Consider the following 17,931-nt stretch of genomic DNA (forward strand, 5'->3'; position numbering starts at 1 on the left):
GACAGCAGAGACCCAGTGCAGCACTTTTTTATGCTCCCTTCTCTCAGCACTTTGCATTACCTATAATGAGGTATTCACATGTCTATGACCACGATCTGTTTTCATCATTAACAGAAACCTTTTTTTTGGGGGGGGGGGCGATTTTTCCCTCTTTTTCTCCCCAGTTGTACTTGGCAAACTACCCCACTCTTCTGAGCCGTCCTGGTTGCTGCTCCATCCCCTCTGCTGATCCGGGGAGGGCTGCAGACTACCATATGCCTCCTCCGATACATGTGGAGTCACCAGCTGATTCTTTTCACCTGACAATGAGGAGTTTCACCAGGGGTCATAGCGCACGGGAGGATCATGCTATTCCCCCCAGTTCCCCTCCCCCCCAATAGGCGCCCCGATCGACCAGAGGAGGTGCTAGTGCACCGACCAGGACACATATTTACATCCGCCTTCCCACCCACAGACACAGCCAATTGTGTCTGTAGGGACTACAGCCACATGGTTACACTGCATACCACATGGCCTCCACAGCCACATGGTTACACTGCATACCACATGGCCTCCATAGCCACATGGTTACATTGCATACCACATGGCATCCACAGCCACATGGTTACACTGCATACCACATGGCCTCCACAGCCACATGGTTACACTGCATACCACATGGCCTCCATAGCCACATGGTTACATTGCATACCACATGGCCTCCACAGCCGCATGGTTACACTGCATACCACATGGCCTCCATAGCCACATGGTTACACTGCATACCACATGGCCTCCACAGCCGCATGGTTACACTGCATACCACATGGCCTCCATAGCCACATGGTTACACTGCATACCACATGGCCTCCACAGCCACATGGTTACACTGCATACCACATGGCCTCCATAGCCACATGGTTACATTGCATACCACATGGCCTCCACAGCCGCATGGTTACACTGCATACCACATGGCTGCAATGGCTGCCGCTTCGATTCCAGCCAGCGACTTCTGTTGCAGGTCATACCCCTCTCTCTCTCCCACATGTCCTGTATGACTCTTCATTATCACTATCAAATAAAGGTAAAAAACTGGCCAAAAAATTTAATCTTAAAAAAAAAAACAAAAAAAAACAAGTGTGCACCCTCAACAAGTTGTGCAGACGGTAGATAGTAGGAGAGTAAGTTTATGGCAAGCAAATCTAACTACAAAACAATGCTGTGGTGTCACAATAACACTGTCCTTTGTCACACCTTTATTTCAACTAATAAAAGACATGACCCCAATTCTTCATGATGCTGGAATTCTCCATTCAAAGTAATGTTCTGGCATCAAGCCACTTGATCTTAAAGGGGTCAGAAACACTAAAACGTGTTTTAGATGTTAACTGATATCTGGGTCATGTCTGATGTAGCAGAAAATAACGGCATCTGTTGAAACACTGCTGTTTCAGGTGATAAATCCACATTCTCTTTTCTGGTGGGGACTGAAAATCAGAAGTAGGTGACTGTCATTGAATGCTTTGTACTGTGTTATTTGGTACAACTCTACATGATCAGTTTCAAAATTGTCCCCGCCCTCACTAACACATGACACAAAAGGTGAGGCTCTATACAGTTTTCTCTGCCTGCGCACTTTAACAAGTTTTAACCAGACAATTTTAGCCTGAGCTATGTTTTTCCACGTATTTATAGATAGCTTACAGTTCATCTATCTTCCTGTTATTTAATAGTTTGGTTTGTTGGTGTGAGGTGGGGAGGTAGAAGTCCTTGACCTCAAATGACTGTTCTTTGGAACAAGTTCTATGAGGTTCTCTTTAACGCTCCATCACCACTGTAGTGGAGACAACAGCTAGGCCCCCCTCCCTCCACCCCCAGGTCACTGCATCTTTAGAAAGGTGGGGTGGGTGCAAAGGGTGGTGAAACCCTCAGTTTCATCACCCTTTAAAACGATTTTATGGTCATTTTATATTTTATACGCCTAGCGTACATGGACGGATTAATGCACGGGCCGACGGGGCCCGGGCCCCAGGGTACCGCCCTTCTGGGGGCCCCCAAGATTAGCGAAATTACGTCCTCTGAAATCCGCCCAATGATTACCCCTTCTATAAATAATCATTACAAGAGGTAATGTCGATTACCAGGGTGTATATAAGACATGATTTCACTAGAATTCTCAATCATGGTGGTAAAATATTTTTTTCCAATTGTATGCCAAAAATATTCCTGTATTATTTCAAATATGGATTCATTAGCACCAATGTACAATTAAATGTTATAGGCTACACATACAAACAAAAACAAAAATCAGTAAAAAATTAAAATAAATTGCATCATGGGCCAATAGATTTGCTCTTGACGATCATGATTCACGTTCAAGTACGTAGCTACGTCATTGTAGGCTATACAAAAAACAAAAATGGAGAAGAGGCGTTATGCTAGCGGGTTCCTTAAAAGAAAAACAAAACAGGAAAAAGTTGAAAGACAGGCGTCCGAGTTGCAAAAGATCCCAAAATTATATAGTTTTTTTTAAAAAGAAAGAAACTCAAACTCCGGATAAGGATGAACAAGAAGCGCTACTACCGCCAAGCGTTAGCAACTGTGATGAAGCTAGCTAGCAATGTTAGGCCTACTGAAGATGAGCTAACGTTAACAGCAACCGCCATGAATGAACAGCAGCAGCATTTGGATAAAAGTGGCTGCTCATCAGCAGGCGAGCTAACTGTCGCCACGTTCGGGGGGTTACTGCAGCAAGAGCAACCGCCAAGCCCAACCGTGGAGAAAAACGGTGATGAGCAGCATGACGACAATCACAAACAATATATCAGCGATCCTGGGAAGTGGGGTGAGAAGATTAGTGAACATTTAATGTGTTGTTTGCTTCAGAAGGGTCCAACAGCTTGTCAGAATAGAAGCAAGACATATCCTGCATCTGCTCGGGAAATCAATGGAAAGTTAAGATCACTTTCTAATGAACTGTTTTTATGTCGTTTGCCCAACGGGGAAGAGGTGGCTCATGAATGGCTGATTTACTCTCCATCAAATGGACGCGTTTTTTGTTTTGCCTGCAAATTATTTCTAACGAAAAAGAATGCATTTGTCGATGGATTCTGCGACTGGAAGCACCCAGAGCGTGTTGGAGAGCAAGAGAAAAGCCCGGACCATCGGAACAGTATGGTGGCTTTAATGTATCGGTCAAGGGGAACTGGGATTGTCGATTCTGCTCTCGTTCAGCAGTTCGAGTCAGAATGTCACTATTGGAAAGAGGTCCTGCGACGAGTTGTATCAGTGATTAAATTTCTGGCCGAGCGTGGATTGGCATTTCGTGGCAGAGATTAATTATTGGGCTCTGAACACAACGGTAACTATTTGGGTATTCTCGAGCTAATGGCCCAATACGATCCGTTTTTAGCCCAGCATATCGAGAAATATGGTCAAAAGGGTAGGGGAAACACCTCTTATCTAAGCTCTACAATTTGTGAAGAGATTATCGATTTGATGGGGGAAAAAATGAGAGGCGTTATAGCTGCAGAACTCCAGAAGGCCAAATATTTTTCCGTAATTGTGGATTCAATGCCCGATATATCCCATGTTGATCAACTGACCTTTGTTTTTAGATTTGTAAGCACTGATGGAAAAGTCGTTGAACGATTTATAGCATTTGAGCCCATAGAAAACCACACCGGCGCAAGCCTTGCGGATTGTGTGCTATCAATGATCGCCGACTTGGGTTTGGAGCTGGAAAATTGTCGTGGGCAATCATATGACAACACTAGTAACTTGTCTGGGCGCTAAAATGGTTGTCAGGCCCATTTGAGACAACGCAACCCTCTTATTCACTACATCCCTTGCGCTGCCCACTCCCTGAATTTAGTAGGGGTTAACAGTGTTGAGAACAGCTGCCCAACCGCTAGTAATTTTTTTGGAGTTTTACAGTCACTGTATAATTTCTGTTCCGCGTCTACCTACCGTTGGAACAAAGTTTTTCATGGTGACAGTGACAGCTGCTCCCAAAAGCTGAAAACATTATCGGATACTAGGTGGAGCTGTCGAGCCGATTCAGTGAAAGCACTTTGCCAGAGTTATGTCCCGATCAGAGAAGCCTTGATGGCGTTATCTGAGGATGCGAATCAATCAGCTGATACTCAAAGGGAGGCTGCTTCATTGCACGGTAAACTGGGCGAACTTGACACTGTTTTATGGCTAAATTTTGGAACACTGTTTGGCAACGATTTAAAATGACAAATGTTCAATTGCAAAACAATGACATTGACTTAAAGACAGCAGTCGGATTACTGGACTCTGAGATATTTTGTAGTTTCGCTGCGAGATCAGTTTGAAGACTTTGAAAGATCTGCCACAAGCGTCAACGGTGTTTCTAAACAGTACCAGCATGAACTGCATCGCAAAAGGAAGCCGAGGGTGTTTTCTGATAAACCCCAGGGTGATGCAGGACCCCTCCGCTTCGCGTCGGGGTCTTCAATCACCCTGTCGGGTTTTATTTCATAATAATAACCGGATCACTGTTCATTATCCCTTACATATTCAATGCATTCTGGGAGGTAACGTTAACGTGACGTTTGCGCACCTTAGCAGTTAGTGCTGGTGACGGGTGAAATAATAACAACAACAACAACAATAATAATAATAATAATGTAACGTTTTGTAGGTCCTTTAATAATATCACATGCGTTGCGTTGTTTCCGGTGATTACTGTAAGTCACATGACTAATCAAAACTGCTTGGTGAAATTGCATTCAGACTCTCTGGTGTTGTTATAGGGGGGCCTCGTGAATTATTGTGCCCCGGGCCCCAGATTGGTTTAATCCGTCCCTGCTAGCGTAAGGTCAAACACAGTTTTATTAATCATGCCTTGCCTGTGTGTAATATATGTGGATGGCATGTTAGATGTTGCATTTTATTTTAAACTGAACTGCTGTTCAAGTAATGCATGTTATGTTAGACACTAACTGCCTAATTAGTGTCTAACTGCTCTCATAAGTAGGGGGTAACTGTCAGGGTCTAAGATATTCTAACAAAACAATACTTAAAAAGTCATCAGTTCAAATTTTATTTAATCAGTTCATAATCTGACCATCAACTAAACAAAATATTTCTGAAGAAATAAACCCTTCAGTCCTGCCTGTTCTGTTTGTGTTGGAATGTGAAGCGTTATGAGAGATGCTCCTTGTCTCCCTGTCAACATGCTGCTGCCTCTGCAGCTGCTGGGAAGACTGTCAGCATGCTGCTGTATCTGCAGCTGCTGGGAAGACTGTCAGCATGCTGCTGCCTCTGCAGCTGCTGGGAAGACTGTCAGCATGCTGCTGCCTCTGCAGCTGCTGGGAAGACTGTCAGCATGCTGCTGCCTCTGCAGCTGCTGGGAAGACTGTCAGCATGCTGCTGCCTCTGCAGCTGCTGGGAAGACTGTCAGAATGCTGCTGCCTCTGCAGCTGCTGGGAAGACTGTCAGCATGCTGCTGCCTCTGCAGCTGCTGGGAAGACTGTCAGCATGCTGCTGCCTCTGCAGCTGCTGGGAAGACTGTCAGAATGCTGCTGCCTCTGCAGCTGCTGGGAAGACTGTCAGAATGCTGCTGCATCTGCAGCTGCTGGGAAGACTGTCAGAATGCTGCTGTCTCTGCAGCTGCTGGGAAGACTGTCAGAATGCTGCTGTATCTGCAGCTGCTGGGAAGACTGTCAGCATGCTGCTGCCTCTGCAGCTGCTGGGAAGACTGTCAGCATGCTGCTGTATCTGCAGCTGCTGGGAAGACTGTCAGCATGCTGCTGTATCTGCAGCTGCTGGGAAGACTGTCAGAATGCTGCTGTCTCTGCAGCTGCTGGGAAGACTGTCAGAATGCTGCTGCCTCTGCAGCTGCTGGGAAGACTGTCAGAATGCTGCTGTATCTGCAGCTGCTGGGAAGACTGTCAGAATGCTGCTGTATCTGCAGCTGCTGGGAAGACTGTCAGAATGCTGCTGCCTCTGCAACTGCTGGGAAGACTGTCAGAGTGCTGCTGTATCTGCAGCTGCTGCCTCTGCAGCTGCTGGGAGGACGGTGCTTCAGCTCTGTGACTGGTGGTCCAGCTACCATGTTACAGATGTCCAAGTAATAGTAATTCAATGACAGAGGACTTTCAAATGACAGTAAAATTGACCAATAATATCTTCCCTCTAAATGGGTGGGCTTTGTTATCGTTAACTTTATGACATGTTCCACCCACTGCGGGGGGACACGAATCACAAGGTAGTGGGAAAAAAAGAAGAAAAGCCAACCGAATAGTTAGCTAGCTAGCTAGCCTGTTGGTTCACCATGGAAGCTGTGAGTAATGTTACTGCTACTCAGGAGGACATCGTTGCAAACTTATTATCCATGCCATTTCCAAAATTAACTTTTAATGAAAAGCTGGGAGTTCATCGACAAAGGAAAACCTACACCACAGCTTAACTTAGCAAGGTATTTAAAATCTAACAGGCTGCCGTGCTAACTGATCCTATTCTGGCCGCCACTACCACTAAGGTTGATTTGAGAAAACAGTCAAAATGCAGAATTACCGGTCAATCTGTAAATTTACCAACTCAGCAGTCATTATGCACATTTACCATAACATATATGCTTACTAGGCCGCTGTGCCAATCTAATAATATTATTTATTAACCATATTACTCCACACAGAGGACGACCCGGGATGATCCCCACGGTTGGACAACCCTGGGGTTCGAACCCAGGACCTTCTTGCTGTGAGGCGACTGCGCTAACCACTGCAGCACCGTGCCACCTCGAACAGTTGAGTTAATCATTATTGGACGTAGACTGCCAACACGCGGGAAACAAGTTAATGAAATAACTGAAGGCTTTTTTATCAAACCTAAAAAATAAATCTAAATCGCTCTTGAAATGGACAAGTTCAAAAAGATTCACACCACGAAAGAAAAAACAACATGCTTCAATGTCCAGGGCGTCTCCCTGCCTGCTGCTCAGTGACTGCTGGGATAGGCTCCAGCATCTTGCGACCCCACTTAGGATGAGCGGCTTGGATGATGGATGGAACATTATTACTTGTTTGTGGTGGTGGGTTCCTAAAATGCCATGGTGGCTGTTCTCTGTCCATGGTTCTTAAGTGTCTGTCGCTAATAGTTGCTTAGCTGTGTGAGCTGTCATGATGTGTAGGCTTGACATTTTGTTGGTTTTGTGTAGTAGGAGGGGATGGCTGTCATGTGTTTTGCATAGTTTGCACCCTGTCCCATTGTCACCATATTCCACTTAAGTGCACACACAGCTTGTGTGATGGCGTGGTTATTTGGAAGAAGTATTTGCATTGTGCTTTAGAAATGAGCTGTTTGTGTTTTGGTGATAATTCTCACTCTGCTGCATTGCCTAGGCTGGACTGGCTTCATAATTGTTGATTCAGAGCAGGAATTGTCATAGGAAACTTTTGCAATACCATAAGAGAGGAAAGAGTAAGCTAGGCTGGTAGATTGCTTTATTTCCCAATGACGGAGCGGTAGTCAGAGGGCCATGGTGTAAGAGTCACTGTTCCTGCTGCTTACAGGGGTAAATCAAGTTGCCCTGTATCATAAAGAGAACTTCATCAGAGGGATAAAGCTTTTTGTTAAGTGTGGAAAAAGAGTAAGACTTTGAATTGTGGTGAGATGGAAGGAATTAATCAGTTGCTTGTACTTACCGGTCAGCCAGCACATATGGGTGGGAGGTCTGCCACGTCAGAGGACGGAACTTCATGACAGAGATAAAACGACCTAGGTTCTTTACTTCCTGACTCTGGTATTCCCCATAAACCATTCCAGACAGGTAAAACAGCTTGGCACCCTGGCGTGTTTCAAGGTGAAAACATACCACAGCAGTCAAATATATCATGGAAGCACATAAATCAACTTGTCAGAAATATCTACAATTTACAAGTCAACCCAATGCTTAGTGTAATTCAGTATACTTGTAGCTTGTGTGCTGTATACTATAGGTGCCGACCATTGTAGAGATTCAGAGGTTCCAGATTTTTCTTACAAATACACTAATACCTCGTGTCTAACACTTACCTGGTAGACCTCTGTCCAAAAACGATGTTTAAGGTTTTTCTTTGTCTTGCGCAGTGACTTATTGTTTTTGAAGGAGTCGAGGTGTGTCAGTATACCCATGATACGGGGGAAACCATGAACCTGGCAAATGTTGAGAAACTCAAAAGTCTCCATTTCAAAACCAAAGCTGGCATCGATCAACATCAGAACCTGGAGGAGAAAAAAAAAACTTTTATATTATCTCCCTAAGCCTGTTTAAAGCCTCCTACAGGCTGTGGGATTTTAGCAGTCCAATAAGTTTATTGGAAGCCACACTGTATGATATGGACCTAATAAACTTGGGTGCGACATCAAGTGTGATGTGTGTAGACTGTCAGTGATAACGCTACTGAATCGCAGGCTAAGTCCATAAAAATGTCATCAGCGTGCATGCCACATCAGCACACGTCATCAATCGGCACCGCTGGTAAAGCAACATGACGCCAAGCAGGAATTGAGTCTTCAATAGTCGCCGCAGCTCGTTTTGTTGCTGGTTTTGTTGCTTGTTAGCTCATTTTGTTGAATCCATGGCATTTGGGTCACAGATGCTAACAGTCTGTTTGTTTGTGTTTAGTGCCAGCAAAGATTGTGCGTGGCGTTGATCAGTGCGTGGCGTTGATCAGCGCGTCATTTCGTGCTGCATTTCTATTGGTTGGTTAGTAGACTTAGGTCGTAGCAGCAGTCACACTGTGAGATGGCCATCTTACATTTCTGGCACTGTCACGCTTTTGTCCCAGGTTATCTTCTGTCGCAAGATCGTAACAACAGCCATCTTTGAACCTGTCTCACAGTGCGACATAGGACCACCGTTTTGGAGCCATGACCAAAGAAATCGCCACGTTTAGTCATCTTTCATCTGAGACGGCCCAAATCACACAGTCTGTAGGAGGCTGAAGGTATCAAATAACTACCTTTCTGTTATTAAAAGAATGCCACAAAAGTAATAAAATCCCTAATCCTAGGGATTTTTAAGATGGAGAAAAAAGATTGTTTATTGGAAAAAACAAGTCAGTACATTAACCCCTACATATACATACAACAGAATGCTGCTGCCTGATCATGTGTGAAGGTTTCACACCTCACTCAGACCAGATCAGCCTCACAACTAACATTCTACATGCCACACTCACCAGATCAGCCTCACAACTAACATTCTACAAACCCCAATTCCAATGCAGTTGGGACATTGTGTAAAACGTAAATAAAAACAGAATACAATGACTTGCAAATCCTTTTCGACCTATATTCAGTTGAATACACTACAAAGACAAGATATTTAATGTTCAAACTGATAAACTTTATTGTTTTTTTGCAAATATTCTCTCATTTTGAATTTGATGCCTGCAACACGTTCCAAAGAAGCTGGGACGGGGCATGTTCACCACTGTGTTGCACCACCTTTCCTTTTAACAACACTCAGTAAGCGTTTGGGAACTGAGGCCACTAATTGTTGAAGCTTTGTAGGTGGAATTCTTTCCCATCCTTGCTTGATGTACGACTTCAGTTGCTCAACAGTCCGGGGTCTCCGTTGTCGTATTTTGCGCTTCATAATGCGCCACACATGTTCAATGGGAGACAGGTCTGTTGTAACACGTGCAGAATGTGGCTTGGCATTGTCTTGCTGAAATAAGCAGGGGCGTCCCTGAAAAAGACGTCACTTGGATGGCAGCATATGTTGCTCCAAAACCTGTATGTACCTTTCAGCATTAATGGTGCCTTCACAGATGTGCAAGTTACCCATGATGCCATGGGCACTAACACCCCCCCATACCATCACAGATGCTGGCTTTTGGACTTTGCGCTGATAACAATCTGGATGGTCCTTTTCCTCTTTACCCGGAGGACACGACGTCCATGATTTCCAAAAACAATGTGAAATGTGGACTCGTCAGACCACAGCACCTTGTAGATGTAGCGACGAACTGTGTTAACTGACGATGGTTTTCCCAAGTGCTCCTGAGCCCACGTGGTAATATCCTTTACAGAATGATGTCGGTTTTTAATGCAGTGCCGCCTGAGGGGTCGAAGGTCACGTGCATTCAATGTTGGTTTTCGGCCTTGCCGCTTACGCGCAGAGATTTCTCCGGATTCTCTGAATCTTGTGATGATATTATGGACTGTAGATGATGAAATCCCTAAATTCCTTGCAAATGTACGTTGAGAAACGTTGTTCTTAAACTGTTGGACTATTTGCTCAAGCAGTTGTTCACAAAGTGGTGAACCTCACCCCCTCCTTGCTTGTGAATGACTGACCCTTTCGGGGATGCTCCTTTTATACCCAATCATGACACTCACCTGTTTCCAATTAATCTGTTCACCTGTGGAATGTTCCAAACAGGTGTTTTTTGAGCATTCCTCAACTTTCCCGGTCTTTTGTTGCCCCTGTCCCAGCTTCTATGGAACGTGTTGCAGGCATCAAATTCAAAATGAGTGAATATTTGCAAAAAACAATAAAGTTTATCAGTTTGAACATTAAATATCTTGTCTTTGTAGTGTATTCAACTGAATATAGGTGGAAAAGGATTTCCAAATCATTGTATTCTGTTTTTATTCACATTTTACACAATGTCCCAACTTCATTGGAATTGGGGTTCGTAACATTCTACATGCCACACTCACCAGATCAGCCACTTTGGCCAGGTCAATCATTGTATTGATGTCATTGCTGCACTCAACAAAAGTCAGCCGACGCTTTTTACCTGATGAATAAAAAACATGTCATGATTAGTCCATAAGCAAGTAAGTTAATAAAGCATAATTTGTTCCCTGTTGTTATCCTTCTGCTAGCCAGTCTCCCCTGCTTCTGGTATTCCTGCTTTTGTTTACACAACATTTTCTGGAACACCAAGATGGCACTGCAGACGGCAGCCTCAGCGCTGTGCTCTCTATTACTTTTTCTGTTTGTTTGGTTTTGGGCTCTTATTCTAACATGTGTGTGCCCACCAAAACTTTCCATTTCCTCCTCGGCGCAGCTCCAGGCAGGGGCCGTGGTCCCCGGGCCCACCGGATGAAGCAGACCAAGCTCTCCCAGCTCGTCCAGAGCCAGCTCTCCCAGCCAGACACCCTCCCTGCACTCCTCACGACGACATAAAAACACCACAGTCAACGCCAGGTGAGGCCGCCGCCAGACCGCCCTCAGTGCTATCAGAGCTGCTGGTCTGCATGGGCTAGCATTTAGCTTAGCCTGCCCTGCTCTCCCAGCCGACCCAGCAACAGCTCTCCCAGCCATCAAACGAAGAAAAAACATAAGACACAGATGTGGACAAAGACACTACATAGAGGGTACAGGGTGAGGCTGCCACAAATGTAAATTCGCGCTGCCATCTTCCGACACTGGCACTGGGTGAGGCCGTTGCAAACGTGAATTCGCACAGCCATCTTACCACACCGGAAGCGGAAAATCCGCTGAACTCAACAGCACTTTGTCTGCTGTGGAATCTGGTTTCTGGTTTCGTGATTGTGTCTGTATCCAAAACAGACACAATCATCAAAAAGGGCCAGCAAAGGATGTACATTCTCCTTCAGCTCAAGAAGTTCAGCCTGCCTCAGTAACTGCTGATTCAGTTCTACTCTGTCCTCTGCACATCCATCACTGTCTAGTTCGGATCGGCCACAAAACAGGATAGGGATAGACCGATTATCGAACGGGCCGATTATCGGCGCCGATTATTGGCATTTTGACGCATATCGGCATCGGCCTTTTTTTTAAATCCAACGGCCGATAAGAGATCAATTTAAAACGGGGTTATTTTGGCTCTGATGCAGGTGCGCCTCTCTGTCTGCTGTCACTACTCTGTCTCTCCAGCATTGTCCCACCCACAGTACTATCTGATTGGTTACACGCAGAGCCACGGCACGGGTAACAGCCAATCAGCAGTGATAGCTGTGCATGCACAGTGCTCACACACGGGGTAGAGGAAAAAAGTTTTGCCGAATCTGGAGAAGGTCCGGATTCGGAGAGCAGATATATGTTTCGAAGGTAAGTTAAGGCAGCAGACTCTCCCGAAATTGTAATAAACATCCCAGTCCTCTACAACTCACAACTACTAGTAACATTACTGTGAGCCCATTAATGTTATATAAACATAAGCGGCAGCTCTGCTCACTCGCAGTCCCTCCAAACGTGCCTGTTAATCACTTGAAACAAGGTTGCTGATAATATCGATATGGAAATAGTCCGTGATAGTAGAAGTCTGTGTGTGTGAGTGAGAGAGAGAGTAAAAACCTAATGAACTCAATTCAGTCCAGTTTTATTGCAGGGAAGCACGTTGAGGTGAAGGCTGATTAGCTTTTAGCGTAACGTTAGCCCACCGGTCCGCTTTCTCCTTCTCCAAGCCAGGAGGCTAGCCAGAATAAACCGGAAAAATGTCCTGCCTTCACAAAGCAGCAGAGTGTGTTCTGAGCACCTTCATTGAGGTTATAATCTAGCCAGATCAAATGGATTAATGCCAGTGTTGACAACTAACGTTAACGTTATTGTCACGTTAGTATAGCAGGGTAACAAGCCATAAGCCGGCTAGTTAGCTAGCTGGCTGGTTAACTTTAGCGCCAATGCTGCAACTAGCGTTCGCTAATTTTCGTTAGCAGAGAGATAGCCTTACGTTATCTTAAAGGAGCACACTGGCCACTCTGCTAGTAAACATACAGCCATTGCCATAGCAAATGCCTTTAAGATAACGATCGCTCTCTGCTAACGTAAATTAGCGAACGCTAGCTGGAGCATTAGCGCTAACGTTAACCAGCCAGCTAGCTAACCAACAGGGACAGAAACAGCAAGAAGATACCAGCGTTCAAAAGCTAACGTTAGAAATGCACCAACAGTGCAAAGTTAGTGCTATGCAGCAGTATTTGTGTTGGCGGAGTCAAATAAATGATTAAATAAACTAGCTAATCATTATCTGTTGTCGCTTATTACTGTTAACTAATAAATGGCGCTTGTAGAATATTGTATAAAAGTAATATCACACTCGATGTCGTGCTGTTATACTGGCCGCGGTTCGTTTTGAGTGACGTCATGGAATACTATGAATGGGGAGAACGTCTGTTATGGTAGAGAATAGTGTGTTTGTGTGGAAGCCACATGAGAAACTCTACAATTCACTACTACTAACGTTACTGTGAGGCCAAATACGTTAGCGGCAGCTGTCTGTTCCTATGATAAACTGATTATTAAAGTGAAGATGCTGTAGGCTATTTAGTGTTTTTAACGGTTTAATCACTTGAAACAAGGTTGCTGATAATATTGATAGGGAAATAGTGATAAAAGTAAGCAAAGCACCGTCTGTCTGAGAGAAAACTGTAAGGCAATAATGGCTGTTTAACTACCAAGTTATTTTACTTTACCTTTTTCTGTGTTGATTGAGAGATCCCAAGCAGCAGAAAATGACATATTGTTAGATTAAGTGTGTCCCGAAGCTGTCTTTGATAGTTTCTTGTAGAGAGGAGCAGGATATTGCTGTTTAAGACTTAAGACATAATGTAACTGCATCATAAAGCCTACATGAACTGCATGGTGTTCAGGGATGAATAGTCTCTCCTACTGCTATTGTACTATTTTTTCAGATATAGTTACATTAATCATTATTAATGTAGCAGCCTAGTTTTGAATGACAGGGTCCCTGCTATCACATGTTGTTAAAATGTAACATTTACATAATAAAATCAACTACAGGCTTCCCAAATGCTGTAATAAATGAAGCATGATGAGTTGAGCATATGTCAGCATGTGGCCCCACTTTTAACTCTCTCTTTTTTTCAAACCCTTATTGCAGATGGATAGACTTCAGTTTAAAAGTGCAGTATGGAAGTATTACACTCAACCAACACCAGGGAAGGCAGTCTGTAATACATGCAATGAAGGTGTCAGCATGGGAGCAACAACTGGGAAAAACAAAAATACTTCAAACCTGTGCTCCCATCTTAGGATTCATCACCCTGAGTTGTATGAAACAGCACAGAAGAAACGGGAATCTGAATCTCATCAGGATGAGGCAATTTCATCTCAGCCAACAATAGAGGACATGTTTCAGAAACAAAGAAAGTGGACAAACTCAGATGACAGGTCGAAACTAATGGACAAACTAGTCCTAGAGATGATAGTCACTGACAACCAACCGTTCTCGGTGGTGTCTGATGTTGGCTTTAAGCGCCTCATGGCTGCAGCAGAGCCACGATATGCACTGAAAAGTGAAAAGTATTGCCGAACTGAGAAGCTGCAAGAAGTTCACCACAAGATTGTGGACAAGATCAAAGCCCTGATTCAACCAGAGAATGCTGGCTACTTTCTCTCCTTCACCACAGACTGCTGGTCTGGTGTGACAGAGTCTCTCATGAGCCTGACGTGCCATTTCATCGACGCTGAATGGACAAGAAAGCAGGTCATCTTAAATACAAGAGCGATGGCATGGGTCCCACACTGGGGAATACCTGAAAGAGACATTCCTCAATATGCTTGAGGACTGGAAGATAAGCAAAGACCGTGTAGCACTAATGCTTCGAGACAGCGGAGCCAATATTGTGAAGGGAATGAGGCTAGCTGAACTCCCAGACCTCAGCTGCATGGCGCACACCTTGCAACTTGTGGTGAATGACGGTCTGGCAAGTCAAAGAGCCGTCACAGATGTCATTGCAATGCTTAAGAAGTGTGCCACAAATTTCCACCACTCCATTCTGGCCAAACAGCGTTTGCGAGTCATTCAGAGGGAACTTGGCCTGCCAGAGCACAACATAATCCAGGCTGTTCCAACGAGGTGGAACTCAACGCTCCACATGCTGCAAAGAATGCTGGAGCAAAAGCGTGCGCTTACCATCTACTGTGGTGAACATGGAGGATTTGCAGGTCCTAATGCTCACCAGTGGGACCTTGAGTCCAATTTAATTGAAACTCTTCTCCCAATAGAGGAATGACACTTCAGGTGAGCCACAGCAACTCATCAGCATCCTGCATCATTCCATGCCTGACTGTGCTGAAGATGCTTCTTCAAGATGATGAGGGGCCCTCCACAAAAGGCATCAGAACGCTCAGGCAAGCCATGAGGGAGAGCCTCGACAAGCATTTCTCAAAAGTAGAAGACACAAAAACTGTGGTGCTGGCCTGTCTCTTAGATCCTTGTTATAAGAGTCATGCATTCTCCTCTGCCACGACATTGAGCAAGGCCAAAGGATGGTTGAAAGAGGAAGAGGACGCTGCCACACAACAGACCACTCAAGAGGAGCATGCTGCCAAAGAAGGAGCCAATATGGAGGAGCAGGCTGCCACAGAAGGAGCCAGTATGGAGGAGCGGGCAGCTGCATATGGGACACACGAGAATGACGGAAACACCCACAAAAGGCAACGGAGAGAACACACATCCTTCCGCAGCCGTGTTGATGAGATGTTCAGTTCTCTGCTGGCACATCACACTGGTGACCTGCTTGCCAGTAGCTGGGTTGAGGATGAGCTACATCTGTACCTCAAGGAGCCAGTGATCGACAGGCGTAAAGGGGACCCACTCCAGTGGTGGAGACAGAATGATGGGCTCTTCAAGCTACTTGCGAAACAAGCAAGAAAGTTTCTTTGTGCACCACCCTCATCATTCCCAAGTGAGCGCGTCTTCAGTGAAGTCTCTGCAATTTATGAAAGCAAGAGAAGCCGTCTCACTGGACAGCACGCTGAACAACTCTGCTTTTTGCACCACAATCTGGTGCTGCTCAGTTCGGACTACTAATTGATTTTAGACTCACATTTCTGTGCAAATTTTATTTAAATCTGTTTTATTTACTTTATAAAACTTCAGGGAACTATTTATTTAAATTTTCAGTTAACTTTATAAGAGATTCTGCTGACCCTGGGAACTCCCTGCACTTTTTGTTTTTGTTTGAAATTAAAACAAAGATAAGTGAAAGATTAATATTTCAGTTATATTGAAATTTTGGACAACTTTATTTACTGTAGACAACTTTAGGGAGCTATTTATTTGTTTAAGTTTTCATTTAACTTTATAAGACATGCTGCTGAGCCTGGGAGCTCCCTGCACTTTTTGTTAGAATTTTAAAACAAAGATGTCTATTGTCCAAGATTTAAAAAAACCTTTAACATGTTGCAAATCTGAAAAGCTGTTTAATAAACATATGCTTAAAGGCATTTAAACGAAGTAAAGTGTTGGAGTTTGTATTATTCAAAATTTTGACGCCAATATTTTCCCTTTTACTGCAAATTAATATTGGCTCCAGATATCGGTTATCGGCCTCCTTGACTACTAATAATCGGTATCGGTATTGGCCCTGAAAAAAACATATCGGTCTATCTCTGAAACAGGACAGGGACAGACTACAACAAACAGTCAGGATTGCAAATAAAATCATTGGTGCCAACCTGCTCTCCATTCAGGACTTATACACCTCCAAAGTCAGGAATAGGGCAGGCAACATCCCTGCAGACCCATCACACCCTGGTCACAACATGTTCCAACTGCTCCCCTCTGGTAGGTGCTACAGAGCACTGTACCCCAAAACATCCACATATACGAACATCAAACACGGTTGAATCAGTTCATCTGAACACAACGTTTATTGACAGATACATTTCATCATCATCTAAGTGACCTCTTCAGTCTCAGCTGACTGCAGGTGTCCCCACCCTTATAAACAACACAGTGACTGCAGGTGTCCCCACCCTTATAAACAAGGCAGTGACTGCACTGTTTACAAGCTTAGTGTTAGCGAGGTTAGCCGACCGAGCTTGATCGCAAACAGCGCGCGCCTGAAAAACGCATCTAAAATCAGAAGTGATGTAGAAGTGATGATCTGCTTTACTCTGTCTCTGATTAGCTGGTAGGCTACTTGTTGATGCCATTGGTTGGTTGTGGGATGAAGTAAAACAAAAAAGATTGTCTGCACTGCATTGACCACTCGCTTTCAATATAGGCCTATAACTATCTATGCCAGCTTGCAGGACCCCCCCCTCAAAAAAAAATCCCCAAAAAAAACTCCCCAGATCTATACGAGTCACATAAATGACCTATTTTCAGTTGAAAACGGTGAATTTCGCTGAAAGGTGACAAGTTTGCAACCATGGTGGAATCCTGGCCTGTAGATAGTGTAGACTGTGGAGTTCTGGTCGGACGTGTTAGCTCTCCTGTGTTGTACCATCCTCTTGGCCAGCGTCTTTTTAGTTTCCCCGATGTACAAGTCATGGCAATCCTCCTGGCACTTAACAGCTACACTATATTGCTCCGTTTGTGCCGGGGGACCTGATCCTTGGGGTGCACCAACTTCTGGTGCAGCGTGTTTTGGGTTTGAAAGCAACTGAGACGCGGTGTTTAGAAAATATGCATCGCAGCTTTTCGGACACTCCCGCCACATACAGACTCACCACTAGTTTACACTTAAACAGCTGTTGTCCTTCTCCTCTCTTGGATCGGTTGGTGCACTGTTTGGGGTCTTCCTGGCTTTGACAAACGCCCAGTTAGGATAACCACACTCAACCAGGGCCTGTTTAATGTGGTATTTCTCCCTTTCCCCCGGCCGCTGTGTCAGCAGGAACATCGCCCATCGCTGAACTGGGGGGGGGGGGTGTCTAACAGTACATCTGTCACCATCTTACAATGCTGTGATGCAACCATTCCCAGATCCTCTGTGAATAGTACACATGGCCATTGTAAGTCTAGTTAATGTTCACACCATATTTGCATATGAAACTGGTCGTTGGTTTGGGTCGTTATGCCACTGTATTGTTTACACCTGCAGTCAGTTGAGACTGAAGAGGTCACTTAGATGATGATGAAATGTTTCTATCAATAAACGTTGTGTCCAGATGAACTGATTCACCCTTCTTGGATTTTCTAACCTGGATTGAGCACGCATCAAGACAGACAAAAACAGTTTGTTTCTGCAGGCAGCCACTCT

At 44.6% G+C, this 17,931-nt stretch overlaps 1 protein-coding gene across 1 annotated transcript in view; it reads right to left on the minus strand.

The window, feature by feature from the left end:
• bms1 (BMS1 ribosome biogenesis factor) overlaps positions 1–17,931 on the minus strand; it is a 76,381-nt gene that overhangs the window by 51,749 nt on the left and 6,701 nt on the right. The window contains exons 4-6 of the mRNA XM_056297244.1: positions 10,666–10,745; positions 8,029–8,217; positions 7,659–7,801 (exon numbers count right to left, since the gene is read on the minus strand). Coding sequence (XP_056153219.1) covers positions 7,659–7,801; positions 8,029–8,217; positions 10,666–10,745 — 412 coding nt within the window. The remainder of the gene's footprint in view (positions 1–7,658; positions 7,802–8,028; positions 8,218–10,665; positions 10,746–17,931) is intronic.

This window comes from Lampris incognitus, chromosome 17, assembly GCF_029633865.1.
Source record: "Lampris incognitus isolate fLamInc1 chromosome 17, fLamInc1.hap2, whole genome shotgun sequence".
Lineage (NCBI taxonomy): Eukaryota > Metazoa > Chordata > Actinopteri > Lampriformes > Lampridae > Lampris > Lampris incognitus.